Source organism: Arvicanthis niloticus, chromosome 13 (genome assembly GCF_011762505.2).
Source record: "Arvicanthis niloticus isolate mArvNil1 chromosome 13, mArvNil1.pat.X, whole genome shotgun sequence".
In the NCBI taxonomy this organism is placed as follows: Eukaryota; Metazoa; Chordata; class Mammalia; order Rodentia; family Muridae; genus Arvicanthis; species Arvicanthis niloticus.
In genome coordinates, this window is record NC_047670.1 from 23247187 (window position 1) to 23273770 (window position 26584).

Below are 26584 nucleotides of genomic sequence, written 5' to 3' on the forward strand. Positions count from 1 at the left end.
CCTTGCCCCACCCACCCCACCCACTTCTGTTGAGGTTCCGACCTTTGAATTTAATGTTTTACTGGGTTTTAATAGATGGATGCAAATTCCCACTATGGCTTTTGGTTAAAATTCCTGGGTTTTCTGTATTTTCTTCATTAGCTTGGTTTAAGTTCTCTTGGAACTGTGCCCTTGGAATTTGGTTCCCTCTGTCTACATCCTAGGCTTTCAGAGTGTCTGCGTCAGATATTATGTTCCTTTATCTGGATGGGAGTCTTTTAAAGATCACGGTGGAGCTAGAAGAGAAGTACAATAGAAATTCAGGTGATTCGTTTTAAACCAACCAGCTTGGCCCTTACAACATAGATTCTATCTGTTTGGAAGGAAACATCACCATATTCTTATACAGAAAATTGAGATGTTGAAAACACAGAATGTGGTATGTTGGGTGTGAGAGTTGGGGTGCAAGATGCAGTGTGAAGGAGTGGGAACAAGCACATGTGTGCATGAGCAGCTCCAGACTAGACCACCCTGACTAGAGATGGAGGTAAGAAGAAAAATCGTGGTCGGGATGCTTTTCAGCAGAGTGGGCACAGGACTGATTATACTGTGGAACCAGGATGGATTGACTCTTCCCAACAGGAGTTTCGTTCCTCTTTTCTTGGCAGCATAGTGCATAGGTGTAAAAAGATCTTTTGAAATTGAGGACATAGCAAATACTTATTGCTTAACTTGAAGCTAAAATCTTTATTTTTATTTAACTTTAATTTTTGAGCATTTCACATGAGTACAGTAACTGACCACTCCTGTCCTTTTTCTCTCTTCCAAATTCATGATCTCTTTATTATTATTATTATTGCATGTATATGTGTATGTATTCACTCATATACACATACACACACATATATTTATATATATACATATATACTATATATACATATATACGCACATATATACACACACATATATACAGCCTACTAAGTTAATTTACTGTTGCTTACATGTATATATGTCTAGGGTTGACCACTTGAGATTGGAGAATCTACATAGAAGGTCATCTATGGGGGAAACTGATTCTCCTTTCATCAGCTATTGAATTTTTGTAGCAGTCCATCTAGGGGTAGACCATGTGGAATTCTTCTTGTCTGTACAAAGATGCTAATTGGTAGTTAAACTTTTAAAATTATTCTATGTTCCTACTCTTTCCAGCAGATTTCTGGAGGCAGTCATTTATTCAACATAATACATAAGTAGGAGAAGCAGTCAGTGCTCTTGTAGTGAGAAGGGGGTAGTTTGGTCTCATGGGTCTTTTCAGGACTCATTGCTGTGATAAAATACCCAAGAAGAAAACTCAGAGGAGGGAGGATGTATTTGGGCTCACATTTTGAAAAGATATTAGCATAACAGAGAGCACACATTGGTAGGAATGCAAGGTGGCTGGTGACATTGTGATTGCAGCTAGCAAGCAGACATGAGCACTTGTTATCAGATTGCATTCTCTTTTTTATTAGTCTTTGCATCCCAGCCCACGAAAAGGTACTGTTCATATTCAGGGTGAGTCTCTCCTTAGTTAAATGTTTCTGGAAACTGCCTCATGGACCAGTCCAGATGTCTGTTTCCTAGATGATTCCAAGTCCATTCAAACTGACTCTGAAATTTAGCCATCATAGCGCTTAAATTGGTAGAAGCTCTCAAAAAGGTGCTCTCATAAAGGTTAGCGTCTTATGAAACCCTCATGAGGATTGAAAATGGTCTCAGAATTCCTTAAGCCACATATGTAGCAATTAATATTAGTTAAAATAACATTTTGGACAGTTTCTGGTACACACCATGATTATAAAACCTTCAAGTACTAGATAATATGCTTTATACATAATAGATTTGTTAATTTCTCTGAGTTTGTAGATCATCACTTGCGAGGTAGAAATGATATGATGTCCTGGCAGTTTTGGCAGAATGTCAAGGGAGGCAACAGAAATAAAAGGGCTCTGTGAACTAGGACTGCACATATATTATCAGACAAAACAGTAAAAGGAAGCTGAGTAGACATCACACAGTGGATTGAGTAGAAAAGGAATATCCTATAATTTAAGTCAGCTCTGCATGTACACACAGTTGTAGATTTTTTTTTTTTTGCATGGACAGGGAATTTATGTTGTTCAATTTGTCTCATTTTATATGTGAAGAAACATATATCCATAAATGGTCTTCAGTGATATTTCCACACCTAAGAATATTGTTGAAAATTTTATAATATAATAGGTTGTTCTTCCAATAAAAAAAAAAAAAAAGAGGCCACAGATTTGAAGAAAGACTGGGGAAAGGTATTTGGGAAGGTTTGGAGGAACAACAAGGAAGAGAGATGTATTGTAATTAAATTATAATATCAAAAATTTTCTCATAAAGGTGATGTTATGGAAAGTGACAGAGTCAGTGTTTGTTGAGTAACTATTATATGATAGCTCATTGCTGGAAACACAGCAAAGCACAAAACAATTATGATTCCTGTCTTCTAAAATCTGAAACCCTAATGGAAAGAGCAAACAGTCATCTTAGCCAGTAAGTATCTTAAAGTTCTTAGAATTGGAGATGTAGTCATGAGCTCGGAAGCTAACAGGGATAAGACATGAAAGTATTTCAGTCTGGTTAGATGTCAAGCTGACAGGATTTACAGGTGGTTTGCATCAGAAGTCTATGGGGAGAAAGAGTCAAGAATGTCAGACTATTTGGCCTGAACAATTGAACGATTAAGTAACCAGCTTCCTTAGATAAGACCAGATTGTAGTGATGGCTGGGATGGGCTTAGGAGAAATGACTAGTTTTTCTTTGTTTATATAATATTCAAATAATAATCAAGCCCAGCAAAGAAATTTTGAGCTGGAATCTGGTGCACAGAGGAGACTCAGCCAGATTGAGAATCAATACTTGAGGACTGTATAAAATTCCATTATTGATTGTTGGTTCTGCCGTGTAATTGTAACAGTTTCCTCTGTGGGTACAGACAGTGCAGAAGTTTTATGTAAAGGAGAAACAGACTTTCATCAAATTGGAATTAATGTCTTTAATAATTTTGTGTAGGGCGTGACAAGCTAGTAATGCACTAAGATGACAGAAGAGGGAGAAAACAGCACAGTGGCAAGTTTCTACATTATGGACATTGTGATGCCCGAGTGCTCTGACACTTTAGGTCATAGGTTGTGCTGAGGACATTATTTTACAGGTTAACCATAGTTATAAGAGTTATTCAGAAAGTGTTGTATTCTGTTAGAGCACTGGTGCCCTTTTCAGTGTGCTTAAGACTTAGATGTAAATGCCACTACAGGTGATACAGATGCTAAAAACTATGTGAGACCCAGGCAAGGACCTGCCTGGCTTTGAGTTTCTAAAAGTAAACTGTGGTAAATGAGGCTTACCAAGTGCCATGGCATGGCCTCAAAATGTTCAAATTTAAAGTTTAAAACTTTTAGTTTTTCAAGACAATTTTTTCAAGACATATCTCTATGTAGCCCTGGCTGTCATGCTGTCTTTATACTGACAGAGATCCACCTGCTTCTGCCTCCCCCATGCCACCACTGCCTGACAGCGTATTTAGAAATGTAACACACTTCTCCTGTGACTAATTGATACTCAATTTCTGGAGAGACAAATAATTGAAAAACTTAAAAAAATGTTTGGGAGTTCTTACCATTAGACATTTCTTGTGTGTCCGTCTCTCCTACCTTGCACAGTGCCTGGCACAGAAAGTGACGGTTATGTCTGTGTCACGTTACCTATTTGACACCTTAATGCAGCAAATCCTTGTATTATGCTTTTCCAATTATATAGCAGTATTCAGACAATCCTAAGATACTTCATTATTTTCTCTTGAGCACAGTAGTTACTTAATGAAAACTGATTCCCTCATGTGTCTTATTAAAATGTGATAACATGTTATCTCAGAACAGAGGGCTTCCTGAAATTCCTGAGAAGATACCTGTCCGTGAAGCTAAGCACTGTAGTAATCTCTGGAAAAATTATACATGACCGTAGCTGAGATTTAAAGGGAGCTATGGATGACAGTAAGATGAAACCCATGAGGACACGTTGGCATCACTCCAGTGTTATGAATATCTAGATATCCTTATTCTTTCCATCCAGTTCACCTGCATCCAGAACTTTGTCATCTATCTTGGTTTGTTTTTATTATAGAAAATAGATTTTTATATAAAAATCTAGATATAGAATAATAGATTTTATTATAGAAAATAGATTTTTAATCAGCTAAAAGAAAACAAACAAATCAGACTAGGACAAAACAAACAGGAAGAGGCACAAGGGACACATATAGACACAGAGACACATATACTCACACACAGGAATTCCTTAAAAACACAAAATTAAAAGCCATAATGTATATACAAACGACCTGCAAAATGAGAAAAGAAAAACGCCTGGCTCATCATTTTGAGACAAAGAATCATTTGAGACAAAGATGCCATTGAGTCCATTTTGGGTTGGTCATCTACTGCTGGGTATGGAACATGCCATTAAGAATGCTTTGTTTCTCCAGTGTGACTCCCTTGGAGAAAACTAATTCTTCACTTGCAAATCTGTGCTTCAGTTCTTGGGAGAGCCAGTTACCCATTACCTGTGGATGTTTATCAGCATATGGAGCTTCTGAGGGCAGGATAGCAAATACATTAACTCCATCCTCTTTATCCAAGCCAGATGTTGCTAGAGAAGCAAGAAACTATTAATGCTATTCCTTATGAACTCAAAGATGGCCCCATATGCTTGCTTCCTTGACAGACTACATGGGCAGTCCCTCTGACCAACTGAATCAACGTACTTTAATAGAACCTACTAGTCATCTTCAATGATGACAAATTTACAAGGATGCATGCATTAGATTTAATTACATATTTACCAAATCATATACACATGTAAGCTATGTTTGTATATGGACACATGTATTCGTTTTCAGGTTGTGTGTACCCATGTGTTTGTATGTGTGTCTCTCTATATATGTATATTTATGAATGTGAGATAAAAGAAAAACCCAAGGAAGTATTAAATGTTATATTTTTAGGTCTGGCTTTGGTATTAAAATTGATAATAAATTCTAAAAAGACTTTAAAGAATAATAGGTATTATATAGACTTCTCTGTTTTAGGCAATTTTAAAAGCTAGCCTCTCAGGTCAATCACTAGTCTCAGAGTTGCTATTTTATTTATAGGGAGTCCCAACTTGGAATTGTATTTCTTGGGAACTGGATAATAGCCTGAGCTATCTGGACATATTAACTTTACAATAAACTGACCATTTTAAGTAAATGTGATCTTAATTAGTTTCTACCAATGGAGATCTCCCTAGTGCTTTGGAATGGTGGCCCAGACATATGCATCAGAGTTTCCCTCAAGTATTTCATGTCCTAAATGAATTCTGCCTTCTCAACAAGATGGTTCATATGTAGAACATTCATCAATATTCTAGAGACTGATGGGTGCTATATCCAGAAACCCCTAATGTCTCAAAGCTTACATCAAGGATTTCTCCTGCATGCTTCCACAGAGTTTTAAATCTCACCTTAAGAATTTATGCGCTTTAACTATTAGTATATCCTATCGGCAAATCTTTTCTGCAAAGATGGGATGATAGACATTTTAGAACCTGTGGGCCACCATTTTTGATTGAAATGTGAAAGCTGCCATAGATAGTATGAAAACAAATACATGTGCCTGTGTTCCAAATATTTCCCTTTACCAAACAGAGCAGTAGGTTAGACCTTTTTTTTTTTTTATCATTTGGTGACATGAAGATGTTTGATATAATTTTGTCGTGGTTGTTGATTTTGAGACATAGTTTTGCTGTGTGACTCAGCTTAATCTGGAACTCACAATCTTCTTACTTGGCTGCATTCACACTAGGATTACAAATCTAGTTTTTTAAAAGTGTTATTACTAGTGGTATTTTAGTTGGTTTTTTTTTTTTTTTTTTTTTTGAGTGAATAAGTGAAAGTGTTACACAGACTGGGAACTTTGGTTATTTTTTGGAGATAAAATAACTAAAATAGGGTATGGAAAAATCCTGGGCTGGACCATGGGCAGTGATTCTAGAAGTCCAGAGAACATTATGCTTCTCTAGGAAAAAGAGAAGACTAGAAAAGGTTTCCAGGAAAAAGCAGATTCTGAATCCTGCCTTGCTTGAGATTAGAAAGAGAGAAGGTCCCGCTGGTGTATTGCTAAATACAAAAACATAGAGGAAAGCACAGAACTACACAATACATGTAGGGAACTGCAGATAGGCACGGTATGGAAATTATAGTTATAGAATGCACTATTGCTGTTTATTTCCATACTAGTATTCTAATATTCTTATCCATTTTAATCTAGGACCAGTAGAGTTATCCTTTTTATCTTTCTTATTTCTCTCCTTAGTAGGTAAACCTGCTCAAGTGTTCTATATTTAAAACGAGTCCTGTCATTGTTGCTGTTGTCTCTATAGCCATTCCCCCACTCGTCCTGATGATGACTACACCTTAGGTTGTCACTTACACGGCTACCTTGGACTGACCCCAATTCCTCCACTACAGCCATGTGATGATGGTAGCAAAGTTGGTGGAGGGAGCAGAAGCCATGTTGGTGGAGGTTTCAAACGTGCTGGGAGTCATAGCAGTCCTCAGGTAGTAAAGACAGAGGTGGTGAAGGTGGCAGAGGTGATGGTGGAGGAGTTTGACTCGGAGCAGGCAGTGGTGTAAGTGATGAAAGAAAGGACTCCCTTGTATTTCCACACAAGTCTAAACCAACTTATTATTATTATTTACATTTAAGAGAACTGGGTTTATTATTAGAAAAGAGAAATTGTAACTAGAACTCATTGATGCACTATCATTTCATTTAACATGAAGTTAAAATGAGGATAGAGATAGTAGCAAAGACACTTACTTCAGATTAGCAAATAACACAGTAAGACTAAGCAGAAATCTTTTTCCCAGGACAGTCTGCCTCTACTAAAATAGAAAGAATGCAATTATGGGAGAGGTTAACCAAGGCCAGACTTGTTATAGGAGGGCTTAACCACGGCTAGACTTGTTCATCAGAACAAACATCAAGCAGCACGTGACAACTGACTTCCTTGAGTATTTTTATTTTTAATATTAGCTTATAAAGAAATGGGTTTCCACATGTATTTCATTTTGCTTAACTCCTTCCACGTTCACCTTTATTTCCTTGCCTTTCTTTTTCTCATTGTGTCTTTTAACTCAAGTTTTCCCTCTTTCTGTCTTGTTATATTATCTTCTTTTCTTCCTTCCTTGGAGCTTTCTTTGTCCCTTGTCACTTGGGTCCCTTTATAGATTCCCAGCCCTTGCCCACATCTGTATTCACCTAAATATGGACATTTAACAGTTGGAGGCTATGATCCACATATATGTGGAAAAATATGATATTTGTCTTTCTGGGCCCTGGTTACATTGACTAATACAATATTTTCCAGTTTTATTTATTTTCATCAAAATTTCTTTTTTCTTTATGGTTAATATACATAATTCCATTGTGTATATGCACTACATTTTCATTAACTTTTTCTTTGATAGGCTTCTAGTCTAATTTTATTTATTTATTTATTTATTTATTTATTTATTTATTTATTTGCTACTTTGAAAGAATAGCAACACACATGGTTATGTAAGTGTCTCTGTGGTAGGACATAGAGCCCTTTGGGTGTATGCCCAGGAGTGATAAAGCTCTATCACATGGTAGTTCTGCTATCAGATTTTGTAATTCTACCTTGAATCATACAGTGGCTACAAAGTTTATACATCCACCCATCGTGAATATGGGTTCTTTCCTTCCTGTATCCCCAACATTATTTGTTGCTATTTTTTTGGTGGTGGCCATTTTGGCTGGAACATGATAAAATCTTAAAATAGTTTTAATTGGCATTTGCTCGATGGTTAGGGTTATTGAACACCTTTGAAAGTGCTTACTAGCTATTTGTAGTTTGTCATTTGATAACTATCTGTTCTGACAATTGGCCCTTTTATTGATTGGACTTTTTTGGTATTTCATTGTTGCTGTTCTTTGTAAAGTCTAAATGTTAACCTCCTGCCCAAAGTACAGCAGATAAATATTTCTCTCATTTTCTTTAGTCTATTGGTACTTTCTTTCTTTTACTGCTCTTAAGCTTTATATGTAATGTATCTGTTTGCCAATCTTGGGACTATTGCCTGTGCAATAGATTTCACTCAGAAATAAGCTCTATTCAGAAATTTGTTTATATCTTATGTTACGAAGTGATTAAACCAGTTTATTTTTTAACTATACATGTCACTCTACCTTGCATGATATGTATATGTTTGACTTTATGTATGCTACTTAGAATCTCTATATATTTAATTCTTACTTCCATTGTATAAATTTATTTATTTCTTGACTATTTAATATATTGTATAGAGTGAATTTTGGTCATAATCACCCCTTTCTCCTACTGAAGTACTCCACGGGCTCCTTCCTGCCACTTTTCTATCTGATTTCACATACCTTCTTTTTATTTAATACCCTGCATTTTAACGAGGCTTGCCATATGTGCTCCTTTGTCTGTAGTATGAACTTTTCATTCTTCTGTACTATGCAACACATACAGAAGGCCTACTGAACTATTTCTCCCCAAGCATTCTACTCCAACACCATCACTGTGTCTTTATGAATGCTATTTATCCAAAGTGGATCATATTATGTCCTCATTATCTCTGGTGAGCGATTTAATGCTTTAAGTGAGAAGTCTTCCTGATAACCTAGTATTAACTATATTTTAAGACTCCTGCATCATACTGGGATGTATCTTATCCTTGCTGATTCTACTATGGTCATCAAGGACTCTGCCGGGGGTGTGACAATCAAAGGAATTCAATCATTGTCATTTTATCAGAATAAACATTTGAATCCATGAATGAGATTGCTATTTTCATTTTTTCTTCTAAAATATACATTATGGTGCCATACTTTAGGCATGTGTTATAATTTCTTGCTTGTAAGCTTCTGTTTAAGTAATACCTATGATTTCTTTCTGGCTTTACATCTTGGTGGTTGTCTGCATTTTGACAGAGATCTTATAGGATTCCTGCTCTCATTTCATTAGCCTTGCTTTCTCCATTTTCATGCATTTTCTTGCTTCCACCTACAGGCCTAGACTGGTTTCTGCCACAGCAGGAAGTCTGTAAGAAGCTTCCTGCCAGGGACTGAAGATTGCCTTGGAATCAAGCTCTCCCTTATGCTGGTACCTGGTACCTGTCCTCCTGCTCACCTTACTTGCAGATCACCTGGCTCCTGCTGTCCTGCCTCAGGTTTGACCACCTGCCTTGCCTTCCAGCTCTGGGAGCCTCCAGTTCATCTCTGCCTTCCTTTCCACCCATCTGCTATCTGTTCTGATCACCCACATGGTCACTGATAGGTTTTTTTTCCCCTTGGGTCTTGGTTTTTAACTGATGGCAACATCATGACCTTTGACTCCTTTGTGTGGTTGAAATGTGAGGTATGTAATATAGTTCCTTTTGATCTCTTCATCTGGTCCCCCTTCATCAGCATTTGTTTTGTGTATTATTCTCTTTGATTGGGAGCCAGGCCTTGTATTATCATTCCATTTGCACAAGAACACTATTCCCACTCCCTCAGGATGGTAAGAGCTGAAGTGAAGAAATGACCAAATTCAGCTCAGCTGCTATGCTTTTTAAGCAAAGCTTATCCTAATGACAGTAACATTTAATAAAGTATTCTTGATTGTGACTATGAGTCCAAGTTATCCTAGAACCTGAAGTAAATACAGAGACTTGCTGAAGATACACTGAATTAGAATATTTAAATGAGGTCTTAGTTTATATATTTTCAAAAAAATTTTTGGTGCATCTTGAAGTAAAGCTTGGGCTGCAATTGAGCACTCTTAAGCCAGTGATTAACTGAAATGTTGTGTAATTGCAATGACAATGAATCTCCCTTAAAAAAATGCTAGTAGCTATTGCTGTGTACCAAATGTTAAGTTTTTTACATTTAGTTTCTCAATTAATTAACCTTCACGTTAATGCCAGCTGTATACTATGCATACAGAGAATAAATGTCATTTAATTACAAAGAGGTCAAATTACCAACTTAATGTGATAGTTCATTGCCCAATAGGAATTTAAATTCATACTGTTTAATACTTCTGTAGGACACATAAATATCCCAATACTCAGATATTAAAAACACACAATGTATTGTAACTATCAACATATACTTTTATGAATAGAGTTAATATGATCATCTAATTACCCTAATTGAGGATTCTTATAGTTGAATTATTGTCTATAAGATAAAGCAAAATTTCCTTGTAAAAGTACAAAATATCTCTTAAATTTTGTCTTCCAGCTGCCTTTCCTGTTCTCTCTCTCTCTCTCTCTCTCTCTCTCTCTCTCTCTCTCTCTCTCCATCATTTTTGTGAGTCAATGTGTTGGTTACTATTCTATTGCTGTGAAGAGACACAAATGAAAGAAAGCATTTAATTAGGGGGCTTACTTACAATTTCAGAGGCCTATTCCACTATCATGTTAGGAAGCATGGCAGCGTGCTTATCACAGGAACCTTGGCTGAAAGGTTCGTTCCATTATCTTGGTTCCCAGGTTAGGGGTATGGGAAAGAAGGGGACATGGAGTAGGGGCACTGGAACTGGCTTGGGCTTTTGAAACCTCAAAGCTCACCCTCCCCCACCCCAGTGACACACTTTCTCCAACAAAGGCACACCTATGCCAATAAGGCCACACCTCTTAATCCTACTTTCAAACAGTGTTACTTTCTGGGGACTAGGCATTCAAATGTATGAGCATTTGGGTGGGGGGTATACTTATCCAAACCACCCCAGACCTCAAGCTGAAACAATAGCAAGTCTTTGCATTACCATTTGAAGGTAATTGGTGGACCACACTAAAAGCCTCCTTTCCAGATTCTATTAACTGAAAAAGACTCATGCAAGTCATGGACCCATAGATAAGCTTGGGTGGAGTGTCTGTGACTGAGAGCTTACCACCCAGGCACAGGTGTAACACCTGAAGGAATGTGTGCTTACATGGCCCCCCGGGCCCTGGAACTCAGATTTTACAAGAGTGTGCAGACAGTGGTAAGTGAGCACAGGCTGTGGCTGCTTCTGAGATGCTCTTTGATCCTGAGAGCTGTCAGTCTGTCGGGTGGAGGGTTCAAGTAGTAAAGAGTTCCTGCCTTGTGTCTGGAAGGGAGTAGATGACTTTTCCCACATTGTTTCTACTCAGTTTACACTTGTTTGATTTCACCACCAGCTAACGGGTCACTTCCTGGTAATGTCTCTGTTATCTATCCTGTAAAGTACTTGGCTCTCACTACCGAAAGCATTCAGTTCATAGAGCTCTGACGTGATATTCTTACATCAGTATTCAGGTTCTTGTAAATGATTTTTTTTTACTGAAAATATTTTTCATATGATATAATCTGATCATGGTTTGCCCCCCACAAACAAACAAACAAACTAGAATTACACAAACAAAAGAAACACACACACACACTCCACACATTATTGTGTACTATCTGATGTCTAAACTTTTCTGAAGCAGGAGCATCATCTCCTTTGTTCTGCAAACTTTAAAGTGTAATTTCCCCTTAGGAGCATGAGGAGTGTTCCTCTGAACCATGGCATGCACAGGCTGCCCATCCTTGATGGAACCCACAGCTGTTCAATCTCCATTTCAGATTAGCTCAGTATGTGGAGGTGTTGAGTTAAAGGAGATCATTTCATATAATGGTGATTATTGACTGCTGTTTTGTTTCAAGGGGTTGTACTAAATGCACAGCAGAAGATACATATATATTAAGAGTAGGACCAACCTGGAAAAATCAATGCAAGGTCACCATAGGACAAATAGAAAGAGACACCTAAATGTCAAGCAAAAATTATTACATTTGGAATCAGTAAAAACCCTGTGGGTTATAGAGGATTAGTCTTACAAAATATATTCATAAGTTTTTGAAAATGTCACTTATATAAAAGGCTGAACCACTGATGTAAATGGTCACATGTATTAGAAGGCATTAGCCCAAAGGAGAATGATACATTTATAAAACCAATACTTTAATAAATGGAACTCTAACTTTTTTTCAGAAACACCTAATTTAAACTTCATAGTTACTATATAGATTCTCCCATGGTTTCTCAGACTGATTCCTTATTTTAAATGTTAAAATTTCTTGAGCTTTAGGAATAAATTTAAATTATCACATAGTTCCTATTAGCGATTAATCTATGAAATAATGAAATCAAAGCACAACTTGGTTTAGAATTTGTGTGTATATTTTTTTTTCACTTTTCAAGTAGCCAAGGAAATCACTGGGAGTTAGGTTGTTATACTTCCTTCACAATCTTCCCTGTTAAGGATTAAAAGTAGAATTACATTTTTTCCCTCCACAAATGTCATTATATTTTTTTTATATAATGTCCTGAGAGGAGAATAAGCATGTATGAAGATCCTTCTTTTCTTGATGTAAGAGTATGATAATGTGGGAAGCTACCATGCTTGGTACCCAAGAGAGGACGAACTAGTGCTGTGTGCACAAATGTGTGGCAGGTCAGTGTATAGGTATTTTGTTCTTTGTGTCTTACAACATCCAGCACTGTCCCCCATACAGATGAGACATTTTAAACTCTGTCTAATGAGTGACCAAACTGGTGACTCACACAACAGCGACAGGGCCACATATATAAAAAACAGCTTTTAAGTATAAAAACCCATTCTGATGAAAGGGTTATCTTATTGTGATGAACGTTGGCTATTTTTGAAGTATGACTACATTTAGAAAAGTATTAGATTTACAAGATGAAGAACTCATGCAACCAATTCTGAATAAAATTCTTACCAGCAACCAGAGGCCCTCTGTTTGCTTTCTCCCAGTACGTTTTCTCCAAAATACTCCATAAATACTGTCTCAACTTCTAAGTCTAGACATTTGTTTCTCTGCTTCGTGAAATGCAACGATTCAAGACTCACTCTTTGTAGCTCACTTCTGCCATAGGAACCTGGTAGAACCAGTTCATGTGAAAGGATGTAGCTATTATTTATCCATAGGCATTGCTGCGTAGAATTCCTTCATATAAGTATACTACAATTTACCCTTTCTACTGTAGAAGAACATTAAGGTTTATTATTTTTTTTAATCTGTGGGTGTCACTAATAGTACAGTAGTTAATTTTCAGCTGTCACTTGAAGTTTATATGCACAAATGCCTAGGAATGGGGTTCCAGCAAAGCTCCAATACATAAGGTTAGCAGATAGTGCCATGAATCTTCTGCAACATTCGTACCTGCATCCCCATCTACAGCAGCTGAGAGTTCAGCTCGGCTTTACTGGAGACATTTGGTTTCATTTTGGACATTCTGTGGAGTGTGTTGTGAAATAGTAGTATACCGTTATTTGCATTCACATTATGACTAATAATAATGAGGACCTATTTTACTCTATGGATAATTGCTCTTGTAAAGTTATTGTTCATATTTTGTACTGTGCGTGTGTATGTGTATATATATGCATGGGTGTGTGTCTGTACTCTGTAGCAGTTCTTCGTGTGTTCTGATATAGACCCTTTGTCAGGTAGAGGTATAAAATTTGTCTTTGTCAGCATATTTAACTTGAGAAGTCTGAAGGTTAATCACATGGACCTGGTATTAGTGATACAGGTCTGGTATATGATAGAATCCTGTCCTAGAGATTCGCTTCTAATTAGCTGAACTGGAGGTGAAAACTGGCTATAGATGTTATTTATTATTTTATCTTCAGTATGTATGTGTGTGTGTATATATATACATATATATATACATATACATATATATGTATATATACACACATATGTATATATATGTATACATGTGTGTGTATATATATGTATATATGTGTGTGTATATATAATATTGTATATATGTGTGTATATAATGTATATATGTGTATATATGATATTGTATATATATGTGTGTATATATATATAATATTGTATATATATGTGTATATATAATATTGAAACCATTTCTTTTCTTTTCCAGAATTCATTTTTTTTACAAAATTACAAATAGTATAAATTTAAAGCATTTTATTGCATGACTGAAAACATTAGTAGAAACCAATAAATAGGGAGAAAGAAACACTTGTCTTCAGGGGTTTGAAGAGATGGCTCAGCAGTTAAGGGGACTGGCTGCCCTTCCAGAGGTCCCAGAATTTAATTCCCAGCAATCACGTGGAGTCTCAGAACCATTTGCAAGGTGATCTAATGCCTTCTTCTGGCACGCAGTTATATATACAGATAGAGTACTTGAAGACATAAAAAAATCTTTTAAGTCTTTTATGGATTTAATGTATATTTATAATTACAATAAGCCTTTTTTGGAGGCCAAGCATTTAGCTCAGTTGAGTGCTTAATGCAAAAAAGCCCAGGGGTTGATGTCACCTCTGTGTAAACTAAGCAGTTCAGTGGTATAGCATGTGATCCCCACACTTGGGCGGAAACAGCAAAAGAGTCAGAAGTTCCAGGTCATCCTCAGATACATAGCAAGTGATTGTAACATTGTAACATTGTAAAGCAGATTATGAAATTCTATGTTTTCATGGAAGAAGTTTATGGTTCACAATCAATTGGAATATGTTGCCCTGAGGGTCAAATTCAGTGAAATGAAAAGACTATATAGGTTGTTGTTCATTATTGGGAAGATATGGGGAGAAAGCTGCAAAACATAAGCCTTACTTCAGAAGGCTCCCTGGCCCAATATTAAAATACACATGGAATTGGAATTTCTATCCACATGGAAATTTCTATGGTGGGGTCACCAGATATGACCTCTTGCAATATCTCCCAGCTTTAAGTCCATTCTGCCTTGCAATGTAAAACATTTCCTATATTGCAGGAACTATTCTCTCCTTGTTTGTGAAACCCTCCAAACCTTAATTCTCTTGAGATTCTTGCCCTGGACAAAGAGAGTCCCACCTTTGGAATTTGGATGTCAATCTTTGACAGAGTGCTGACTTACAGGGCACTTTCCTGCCGCTGGCTCAGTATGGAACTCCGGGTATTCTCCCCTTTCTATTTGGATTTATTCTTGCTTTGTGATTTTAGGGATCCTTGCTTATTTTGGAGTGGATTTTCAGGACATTCTATGAAATGGAAATGTAGCAGTTTGGGAAAGATTGACAGCGAGAGTTCTCAATCTGCCTTTTACAAAGGATAATTTGTTCAACATTAAATATAAAAAGCTCTGCCTGATGGTTGCATTAGAACCAGTGGGGTGTCTGTCGTATCAACCTACATGCTGGGACACAGGTTTATACAACTTGCTCTTTTTAGTAATTATTGCCTTTAAGTGAGAGCATCAAGCATGTTAAATGAGACTCAGTTTCTAATTGTCAGATATTAGTATAATGGATCCCTTAAAAGGATTTTTTAGACAATTGGGGTAATTTAGCCTTCTTTAGAAGCAGCACATGGTGTTTTGGATGAACTTGATTTTTGACATTAGAGAGAGGACAATATCAATGCCTGGATGTCTGCCTTTAGTTTATAATACTTTCTGATCCATTTGCTACTAACAGTATTCTTGACTTAAGGGTCAATACCTAAAGAATAAGTTGATTAAGGTCAATACCTAAGAAATAAGAAAAATACTGATAGATAACTAGGGAAAGCCTACCTTTAGCCAATGACTGCTCTCTGCAGAAAATTACTGACTTGATGATTCATGAAGTCCAGAATTATTATCCAATGGAAAAACACAAACAAACAACAACAAAAACAAGGTCATAATTAGGAAAAGTTTAACTTTGTTTCTTAGCCCTTTCTGCAAGTGTTGTATGAGTTTTGTTGGGCACGCCTTAGTCTTATGTTAGTATTGCAATCTAAATGAGAATTATCTCTCATAGGCTCTCACATATTTGAATTCTTGGTCTCAAGTTGAAAGTGCTGTTTGGAAAAGTTACTGAACCTTTAGGAGGTGGGATACTTTGAGGTGTAAGAGATTGGCTCTACTTTCTGTTCATTTTCTGCCTCATTCTACAATATGATCAGCCTGCTTCCTGGCTGCTAGACCAGCCTTGTGTGCCTGCTAACCTGCCTTCTCCACCAGGAGGGACTGTATTCTGTCCAGAATCCCTTTACCTCTAAGTTGCTTTTTGTTGGTTTTTCTATATAACAACAGAAGTAGCTAATACGATTAGGAGGTGAGTTGTGCCTCAATTCTTACATTCTGAACTGTCTAGCATAGAATCTTAGTAGCTACAATTGGGGAAAGTTTACTTTAAGAAACATATTTTCCCCTTAAATCTTACAAATAGCAGAGCTTTTATAGGTATATTAGAGAAACCACACCAATTATGGAGGTCCTGAATCTCACAGCTTGATAAACCTGGCATATTATAAACAGAGTTAAGGACCATTTGGAGTCTACTTTTAAATTTAGCTTCAGGAATATTTAGGGAGACAAAAGTATGTTTGTCAGCTCTCTGTATTACTATAATGAAACACCCAAGAGACAACCAAAAAAGGGCTGTTTTAGCTTACAGTTTGGAAACTTAAGTTCTTGGCAGGCTGGTCCCATAGCCTTGTACTTGTGATGAGGTAGCACATCACAGCAGGAGGCCAGGATAGAGCTCACTTCATGGTAGCTGGGTAACATAGGAAAGAAGGATGAGCAGGGGTCTCATCCCATAATTATTTTTGAGGTCATGTACTAGTGAGCTAAGATCTCCCACAAGGAGAGTACTTCTCCTTTTTGGTGATATTCATACATTTATTTTAATACAGGCTTAAGTATAAATATTAGAAGAAAACAAGGCCATCGAAAGAAAGACACAACAAAAGAAAAAAGATGTGTGATCCTTGAGAGAGAGAGGCACCTGGACCTCACTTCTTAAAGATTTTCATCACTTTCCAGATCCTGAGCCTTTAGTGTGGGTACTTCCACATACAAACTACAACATAGGGTAAACATTGATTACCTTAATGGACAGACATCCCAGACAGTCTTTCAGCAACTAAAGCAACCTTCAGAGAACTTTCCTATATGGTAGAACTCACGTTGGTAAAGCTTCATTTTGCATTTTGCAATTCCTCTTTATTTAACTTACTTGGGATTTAGCTGTATTCTACAGCTTTAGGCAAGTCCAGCTATGGAATAACCATGGTTAAAACATATTTTAAAGATTATTAGCCTATCTGGATATTAAGTGAATATACACATGTGTGTATTATACACACACATACATCCACACATATATACTTGGAATTGAACTTAGAGTTTCATAAACGCAAGGTAAATACTCTATTGTTTAGCTGTGTTCTTGATGAATACATTTTTGGGGGCAAATATTCAAATAAAGAGATAGCTGCTCTTCATTTCTTCCTTCAAATTCCACACTTACTGACCCTGTTATAAGTGTAGCCAATATTAATACTGAAGTACTTTTCTGATTATTGTTAACATAATATAATTATATACTATATATATATATATATATATACATGTTTACACAAAGTTTAGTTAACCTATTTAATAATAAGTGAATAACACATTTGCATGTATCATACACATACACACACACACACACACACACACACACACAAACATGCTTGGAATTGAAATTAGGGCCTCATAAATGCAAGGGTAATACTTTGTTATTTAGAGTGTGTGTGTATGTGCATGTGTGTGTGTGTATGTGTGTATGTGTACACACACATTCAAATATGTAATTTACCAAAAATTAAAGAAATTACCAAGTCTGATTTTCTACTCTTAGTTTTATTTAAAAGTATAAGCAAACAATATTTGAACCAGAGACCATGAGTGTTGGGACTATATCCCCATTTGGAAACTGTATTAGAGATGTTTTTCCAAAGGCCTCTTAAGGTGCAGCCTTTACTTGGCTACTTTCACCTATACTGCCTTTGCTATTTTTTAGCTGCACCAGGAGGCAAGACACCGTATCTCATACAATTTAGAAACCCTTGATTGTATCTTCACAATAAAATATTCATATGATTTTTGAACTAACTGGATGAGAAAACGGGGATTTTAATTAAGGGTTAAACATGCTACATAAATATGCTACCCGGGCAGCGAGGGAATACTTCCCAGATCCTTGGCGACTGAAATGGGATGATTACTAAGACAAATGGCTCCATCTGACCTATTATCCCTCATTCTACCAAGTTTCAGCAGCCTTTCTCGTCCTTGCTTTATGCCCACTTGACAACAGAGCAGAAGGCAATGGCTTTTTCTGTAACTGTTGATCTTGATTGCTTGCAATCTTCCACCCCCAGGGGTTCATGTGCCCCCCCTTGATTAGGAGAAAATGCTCCCTGCTCATCCTGTCAAGGCGTCCATGCTGCACAGTGAATATGGGAGAAATCTCATTTTGGAGACAAGCATTTTCTGTGAACTCTATTAAGCAACAAAGAAGCTGGCCTTTCATAGGGTCACATTTCCAGGATATAATCATCAACTTCTTGGGTGCAATATAAGGCCTCTGCCAGAGTCCACTCTTTCCACATTCATCTGTGATTATTTCATGATGGCAGCATTCTCGAGGGAGTTGGAGATGCTTTCTGCACATTTTAATGAGCCTGTCATCCTGCCTCAAATTTCCCCCTTCAGTCCTTTATTTCTTTCTGATCCCTTTCTTTCATGTTGTGAGCAATGTTTATTTGGAAGGCTTAGGGAACAGAGATTTTTAAAATGTCATTCAGTATAGATGGAAATCCATTGTCTTCCCCTCTTGAGACTGAGCAATATTTTATTTCATGGCTAAACAGGGTGAAAAATATTCTTTATCTGTGTTCTGGGGAAAATGACCTATAATGGGACATGGAACTTTGACAAATAATACTTTATTTTTCATGTAGATTTGAAATGTGTCTGAATACTGTTATAATAAAAGCACTATAACAAACATTTCTATATAGTAAGAGAGGTCAGACTTGGACCATGACTCAGCAAATGAATATTCTATAGTTCTTATACAGCTCTGTTAACAATATTTTATTTTTAGAGGTTAACTTAGTAGCAAATATAAAATTTAAGATTTAATTTAAAAAATGCAAAAAGAAATAACAGAATATTCAGAATATCTTATATAATTCATTATATTAATTTTATTCTTCATTTTATTCTTCTTTATATTTTCTTCACATTAGAGCTTCATTTTATAACTAAATTTACCATGGGATTTAGTATTAGTAGATGCTAGAATAGAATTTGATTTTATAAATAAATTTACTTTAGGATTTATTATGTAAGGACTGTCAATTAGGTTATATTTTAACGCATCATGCAGCTACCCATCAATGATTTTTATTTTAATTTTTTTCTGGTAGCCTTTGTTAGCAAAATAATGCCTATGACTAATGCTCCCTGTAGCTTTCCCTATTTAAATTAATCTGGTTCTTTATCCTTTGCAAACATATGTATGATCTGCTTCAATCAGATTTTCTCAAAACAAAGGAAAGTATTCGCCATTTCCCCCCAAGGGCTTTACAAATGATATGCATTGAACTAATCCAATTGGACTAATATGATTATTTTTTGTGTCTATGCAGAATGGCATAGGCTCTTCAATAATACATGAGAAAAGAGACGAGGTCTCCTGATAATTTCTTTGCATGGATCAGGAGAGCAAGATTTCTAGGCTAAGAACCCATTTGGCCACTAAGACTTAGTGTAGTAGCCCCTTTGTAAATGAGGGTACACTCTCTGATACAGACAAAGAAGAGGTGTTGGCTCCCCTAAACTCACACATTTTTTCCAGTAATGCTGAGTGTCATGTAAGTGCAGACTAAGAAAGACTCTCACCTGGCCACAGCTGTGACAGAGACCAGGTGTGGCTTCCCAGACCAGCTGGTTGAGGGAAGGACAGTGCCCTTTGTCTAAGTCTAGTTGTGGTCCAGGAGGTCCTCCCTGGTGTGAGTCCTCCCTCCTTTTCAAATTAACATGCTGATGTTCTGGAAGCTTTTCCTTGGCAGGTCTTCTTTATTCATGCTACAGACTTTGGGGAAATTTCAAAAAATGTCTGATTTTCATCTTGTGCTGATTACATCATAACATGTATATGTACACATATTATTAGATAACTATATTTAATAAATATGTATAGATGCTTAATGATGCACACATATCAGATAGCTCCTCTGTTTTTCATGGCCACTTGCATTCACTCAGGGTATCAGTTACTGGTTTATCGAGGACAGAAGTTGAAAGGACAGGAAAATGAGTAGTTTATTCAACAGATACTTTTATAGGCGTTTTATTAGGCAGAGTTAACCACCGAGCATATAGCTCTGTTTCCCATCTTCTTATAAACCCTTTGTCAATAAAATACATTTGAAATGTCTTAGTTCATGTTCAAAGACAAACCCCAGCCTCACCGGTAGCAGTTTTTCCCTAATGACCACATGTTCTTCACATCGGCTTATACTCTCATTATCGTGGTATGAGAAGCTTTTTTATTCACACTGTTCTATCTTCAGTTTTCAATAGTCTAATGCTCAAATGCCTGTACCTTACTGTTTTTATTTATTTATTTATTTATTTATTTATTTATTTATTTATTATTAGTCAGTCTATTTGTTTGCATCTCAAATGATAGCCCACTTCCAGGTTACCCCTCCACCAATCCCCCATCCCGCATCCACCATCCCCTCTCCCCTTTGCCTGTATGAGGGTGCTCCCTCACCCACCGATCCACTCCTGCCCCACTGTTCCAGCATCTCCCCTATGCTGAGGCATCAAACCTCCACAGGACCAAGGACCTCTCCTCTCACTGATGTCAGACAAGGCCATCCTCTGCTACACATGTATCTGGAGCCATGGATCCCTCCAGGTACACTCCTTGGTTGGTGGTCTAGTCTATGGGAGAACAGGGTGGTCAGGTGAGCCTATGTTGTTCTTCCAATGGGGTCTCAATCCCCTTCCACTCCTCCAGTCCTTCTGCCAGCTCCCCTGCCAGGTTCCTTGAGCTCAGTCTGATGGTTGACTCCAAGCATCCACATCTGCATTGGTCAGTTGCTGGCTGGACCTCCCAAGGAACTGCAACACCAGGTTCCTGTCAGCAAGTGCCTCTTGACTATGGCAACAGTGTTGGATTTGGTGTCTGCAAACATGATGGATCCCCAGGTGGGATCCCCTAGTGGGCCCTTCCTTTGGTTCCATTTTTGTCCCTATTCTTTCTTTGGACAGGAACATTTCTGGATTAAATACTTTGAGATGGGTGGGTGTTCCCATCCCCTGAACAGGAGACGTGCTTATCTACTGGAGGTAATCTCTAAAGGTTTTATCTCCCTCTTCTCTGTGCATTTCAGCTAAAGTCATCTATCCCTTTTGGGTCCTGGGCGCCTCCTGTGGCTATCCACAGTTCCTCATCCCACCCCCTACTACATATTTTTGTTCAATTTCCTGACACCTTATTGTTTTAATGTACCACTTTCTGAATATTAAGAAATTGTGTTATGCCATGAAAATAGCCATTTTGCGTTCTTAGCCACTTACAATATCAACTGCCCACCATAAAATAATATACTTAAATATTTCTAATTAGAGATGCTGTTATTTTTTTAATAATTCAATTTTTTTTTAATCTAAAAGAAATAACACCTCCTGGTCTTTTCCTTTACATCTTCAAAATTAATCTCACAGTGTCCTTGCCCTTTATCAAGTGCCACCCCTCCCAACCTCAGTCAGCCCTGTTGATTCTGGCTTGTAACATTCTGCTAGCTTCTCATGGTCTTTCATCATTGATAAGATTTTAGCCTAGTAAAGTTGTTTGTGATCTGGTTTCTTGTTTTCTCTTATTCACCTGTCTAGTACTCTTTAATTGTATTAAGTCCAGAGTGCTCATCCTAGTTGTCTGTCTGGGATGACTTTCTGTTTCCTTTGTCTTCTTAGAAATTCTTGCCTATATTTCCAGATTCAAATATAGTCATTTATTCTTTCATCAGAAAATCATAGAGTATATATTTTTCTTTCTATCATTTTTCCTAACGTTTACTATAGCAAAGTAAATATATCTTATTTACTTAATAGCATTTACTAATACAGAGATGATTATTAACTTAAATAATACTACTTTAAAAAGAACCTTTGTATTTTTGCACTAAAAGGAAATTCAATGTGACTTGCAGTAGATATGAGAAACCCATCAAAATAAAAAAAAAATTGCTGTAAAAAAATCTGTCTGAGCCCAACATTTTTTTTAAAATATCATCTTACATGACAACAGTGGCATATAGGTCCTTTTATGATACCACCCACCAGCACTGTTGATCATATCATTGAAAATCCAAGTTACAGAGAGAAGTTCTGACAAATATTTACAGACCATTATATAAGCATAATTATGGAAGGGTAAATTCATGTAAGATTGGATGTGTCTTTTGGTAATCACATTTAATTTGAGTGAATGGTGTCAGTCCTAACACTGTGCCAGGGGAGCAGGTCAGTTCTGCCCTGGCTGCATTATAGACAGATAAACATACTCCTTAGCCGTCAGCCCTGTGGTGTTTGTCTTAACTCAGAAAGGGAAGTATCAAACACAGAAATGACAATGGCATTCGCAGAGCAATGAAAGTGGAGTGTTGGCCCTCGGAGGTAGGTGTTGTCATGGAAAATTCAACTGTCAGGCTAGATTTGTTAGATTATGGGGTAGAGCGTCTATGCACTCAGAATAAAACACATGATCATAGGTAGAGTTGGGGATGTTCAAGTGCTGCTGCCAGCCTGGACTTGAATATGCCACTTGGCTTTGTGGTGCTTAGAGTTAGAAAACCCTAAAAGGACTTTTATTGGAAAAGTTCAAATATACAGTTCAAAGTACTTCTCAATAGTCTCTGTTATATACATCCATACTTGTTATTAGTATACGTAGTAGAGATACAATAGAAATAGTTCATGTTTAAATGTTTTTGCTATTTGATTGGTTAAGAATGCACCAACATGCTTGCTGGGTATTCTTATCCATTGGAAGCTAGCCAAAAAATTATTATTTAAAATATGTCTAATTTGATGAATTTTTAAAATGAGGATTAACAAGTACCAGCTTGTATGAACTCTATAAAAATGCTACCAGTCTGAGAAACCCAGAGAAAATACTCCTACACACTAGATAGTAGTATAAAAATAGAACTTTGTAACCAGTAATAAAGGAGAGTGCATTTCCTATATTATTTCAACATGTGTAATTTTAGTTGTTCCTTTTCAAATTATAACCAGATTATTTTCTTTTAAAAAAACCTCTTTTCACACAGAAAGCATATTATTAAGTTTTCCTTGGGGGGCAGGGAAAAGACAGCTGTGTGCAGGCAAGTCTCAAAATAGCCCTAAAGATGACTGCAATAGCTTATTAAACAGACTATATTGCAGTGAGATGAGCCACGATGTTTGATGCCTTATTGTTTACTCTGACTTTATTATCCTTACCCATGCCTGATGTGGGCTGCAAGACTCAGCATAGCAAAGTTCAGACTTCATGCATGCACTTTGGGACTAAGGATGGGTGTCCATTTGTTTTCTGATCCTGTGATTTTTATTTATCTTTTGTTTGTTGTTTGTTTTGTTTCTTGAGGACATCAGCTCAACTCCAATATCACATGTCAGTGAGAGTCCTCTTCCTTTGTTGCTCTATTGTTACTTTTCTTGCCTCTATGATAATGTGTCTAACAGGAATAACACAAGGAAGAGGCTTAATTTTGGCTCCTGGTTTGAGATGGTGTAAGTCTATCTTGGTGTGGAAGTTCACAGCAGCAGGAGCAAATGATTGGAACTCCTCACACCTTGATGGATCACGTAGCAGAGATTGAGCTTGAACTGGCGTGGGATATAGCTCTATACCCCCGTTCCTACAGCCATGCTTCTATATTTTGCATAGCTTCTGGTCAAGACCAAAAAATTCTGCAGAACTCCCTGCCAAATATCACCAGTGCTGGAAACCACATCTTCAAGTGGATGAGCCTAAGAGATACCTTGCCCAGGGTGACCTTAACTGGTCAACTGTAAGAACAGCTGTGGTGTCATTGCACCATGACTGATCCCCAAATCAAATCAGTGAGGGGGCTTCTGGATATCATAAAGTTTGCCCTCACATTTCCTACAGCAGTGTATTTTATGTTTTCTTCATACTGCTTTCCGCAGAAAGAGGTTTCAGCATTTCTTGAAAATTCATCAGGAACTCAGTAATTAAAAGACGTTTGAAAACGACTTCTGTAATACTTCGTTTTATTGTAGCTCAAAGTCCTGGACTCTCTGTCACCACAGTATGGAGACTTTAAGCATTTTTAGTTTAACACTAGGTAGACTTCTATCTAGAGGATACTATGATACAGTATGTTGTAACCACTTGAAACTGTACACTTGAGTGGACTTAGATACAATCACATGGTGTGTAAGCACTAGTGTTATCTATATCCCAAACTTTTATCATTTCAAATAAAAATTCTGAACCCAATAACAAGTGTTTTTTTTTTCCTCAAGCCCCACCTTAGCACGTGTTCTGTTGCTCTCTGTGAACTTGCTTATTCTACTGGAAACACACAGTATTTGTTCTGTGTTTGATTTATTTCAGTGGCATACTACTTTCAAGACCCATCTATATGACATATGTATACAAAAGTTCTTTTTCTTTCTATGTCTCTGTGTTATATATTGCATTTTATATGGTATTTCTATGTATTTATCTAGAGATAGGTAATTGGTTGCTTCTACTATGTTAGGTATTGTGAATAATGCTATTGCAAACATTGGTTTAATATTGCTGTTAAATTGCTGCTTTTAACTATTCTGGATATAAAACAAAATAAAACTAAGAGTAGAGATTTTGGGAAAGTTCTCTTTTTATTAGATTGAAATGTTACATTGGTATCTTTTGTTTACTAAGAATAACACTTGCCATATTCTTGGTTCCTAGATTTTATTGTCTGCATCTCATTTGTTAGGACTCCACATGAGCTGTCTGTGTGCTCACTAAGCTTTCAAAAGTGCTTTTTGCATGTTAGTGTCTTGTAAAATGCTTTTTATAAGGAGACAAAAATCTATCAAAGACTGAGATACCGCTATACTCCAGACCTTCGGGATAGACACTCTGTTTTCTCTTTTAGCATCCACATCATGCAAACTTGTTTTTTTCTGTTTTGTTTTTCTTATCTCATGGCAAAGCAGCCTAAACATTATTCCCATGCAATCTTAAGAATTTATTTCACAAACTGCTTTAAATGGCACTTCTCACCAATGAAGAAGATGGGATACAAGGACATGTCATTCTCTTTGTGGGAATGATTTTTCTGGACATGCTATTAATTTGCTAATGTGGAAAAATTCAGTATTGTTTATAAAGATATTGACATATCCACCAAATTGAGAATTTTAAGTAAATATCACGGGGTTGTACTTGCTGATCCCTGGGGTAATTGCTTAATACAAGTTCCTCAGAGCTCCTTATCCTCAGAAATCACATAAAAACGATGACATTATCAAGGTGTAGGAGGATGAGCAGGAAAAAATTAAAGATGGCCTCATTGTTGGAAATGAGACAGAAGGTTCATTTCCATGGAGATATTTTGTCCTTTCTTCTAGACTCATTCTTCTATTAGGAAGGCAAGAGAGGAGGAATGGACATATTCCTTAGGGACATAGAGTTAATTATTCCAAATAATGTGGCTCAGACTGCCAGTTAATAGGAATGGAAATCAAGTGATCTCAGAAACCTGCAGGGCCACATGACTTCTTTTGCCTCCTGCTGTCAGTCTTGTGTGGGTTAGCTCTGGTCCTATATGCTGCCAGTGAGTGAAAAACGATGGAGCCATAGAGTTGAATGTTTAGATGGAACTTGTATTCATGGCTCTGTATTTTGTCTTTGCTAAGTAGGAACCCAGATAACAAGTAAATAGCCCAGGGATAGTGGGCTACATAGAGTGGGGGTTCAGAATCTCCCGATTTAAAATTCAGACCAATTTAGCTCCGCTTTTAGATTCTGTCACTTGCTAGCTATGAGTCTTTAATAAATTACATAGCTTTCATATCCTCATTTTTCTTCTATAAGACAGTTCCAGCAAACACTCTGCATAATTGATATACTGATGAAATAAAATAAGGTTTATATACTCTTTCTATTATTGCATGGCTGCCTTACTACCACCAATATGTTATTGCGTTCTCTTTATACATATTATCTCAGGTTCATGCAATGAAAGTGTTAGTTATGCATCACCCATCTCTGTAGGTATCTTAGCGTAAATATTAATGTAATGTAGTAAAATTTTAATCCATTCTCATAAGATTTGAGCAATCACTTTAGAATAGCAGTTTGATAGCATGATTTCCACACTTGAATCCATGTATCCATGCCATTTGACCACCATTAGGACATCTAGGACCATTTAGGCAAGTTGTCCTAGCACTTTATTGACCTTGCTTTCTACCAACTGTCAACTTCATCTCTGCTCTTGTTTGTTCTTAGATACAGTTAAGTACCCTCAAAAAATATCCCATTCTTCTTCTTTCCCAGAATAACACAGGATCTGCTTTGCTGGTCACTCTCAAATGTTTAATCTTAAAGGCTTCC

The 26584-nt window shown here is 36.9% G+C and overlaps 1 protein-coding gene across 6 annotated transcripts in view; it reads left to right on the forward strand.

The window, feature by feature from the left end:
* The window catches only part of LOC117718776 (nonsense-mediated mRNA decay factor SMG5-like), a 121381-nt gene that overhangs the window by 38150 nt on the left and 56647 nt on the right, over positions 1-26584 (forward strand). For 3 of the 6 annotated variants that reach the window (XM_076911332.1, XM_076911333.1, XM_076911331.1), the window contains exon 2: positions 9142-9301. The exons of 2 other annotated variants lie outside the window; for them this stretch is intronic. In XM_076911332.1, coding sequence (XP_076767447.1) covers positions 9229-9301 — 73 coding nt within the window. In that variant the 5' untranslated portion in view covers positions 9142-9228. Of the gene's footprint in view, positions 1-9141; positions 9490-26584 lie in introns of those variants that run through there. One more of the 6 variants, XM_076911335.1, reaches the window with a different exon arrangement.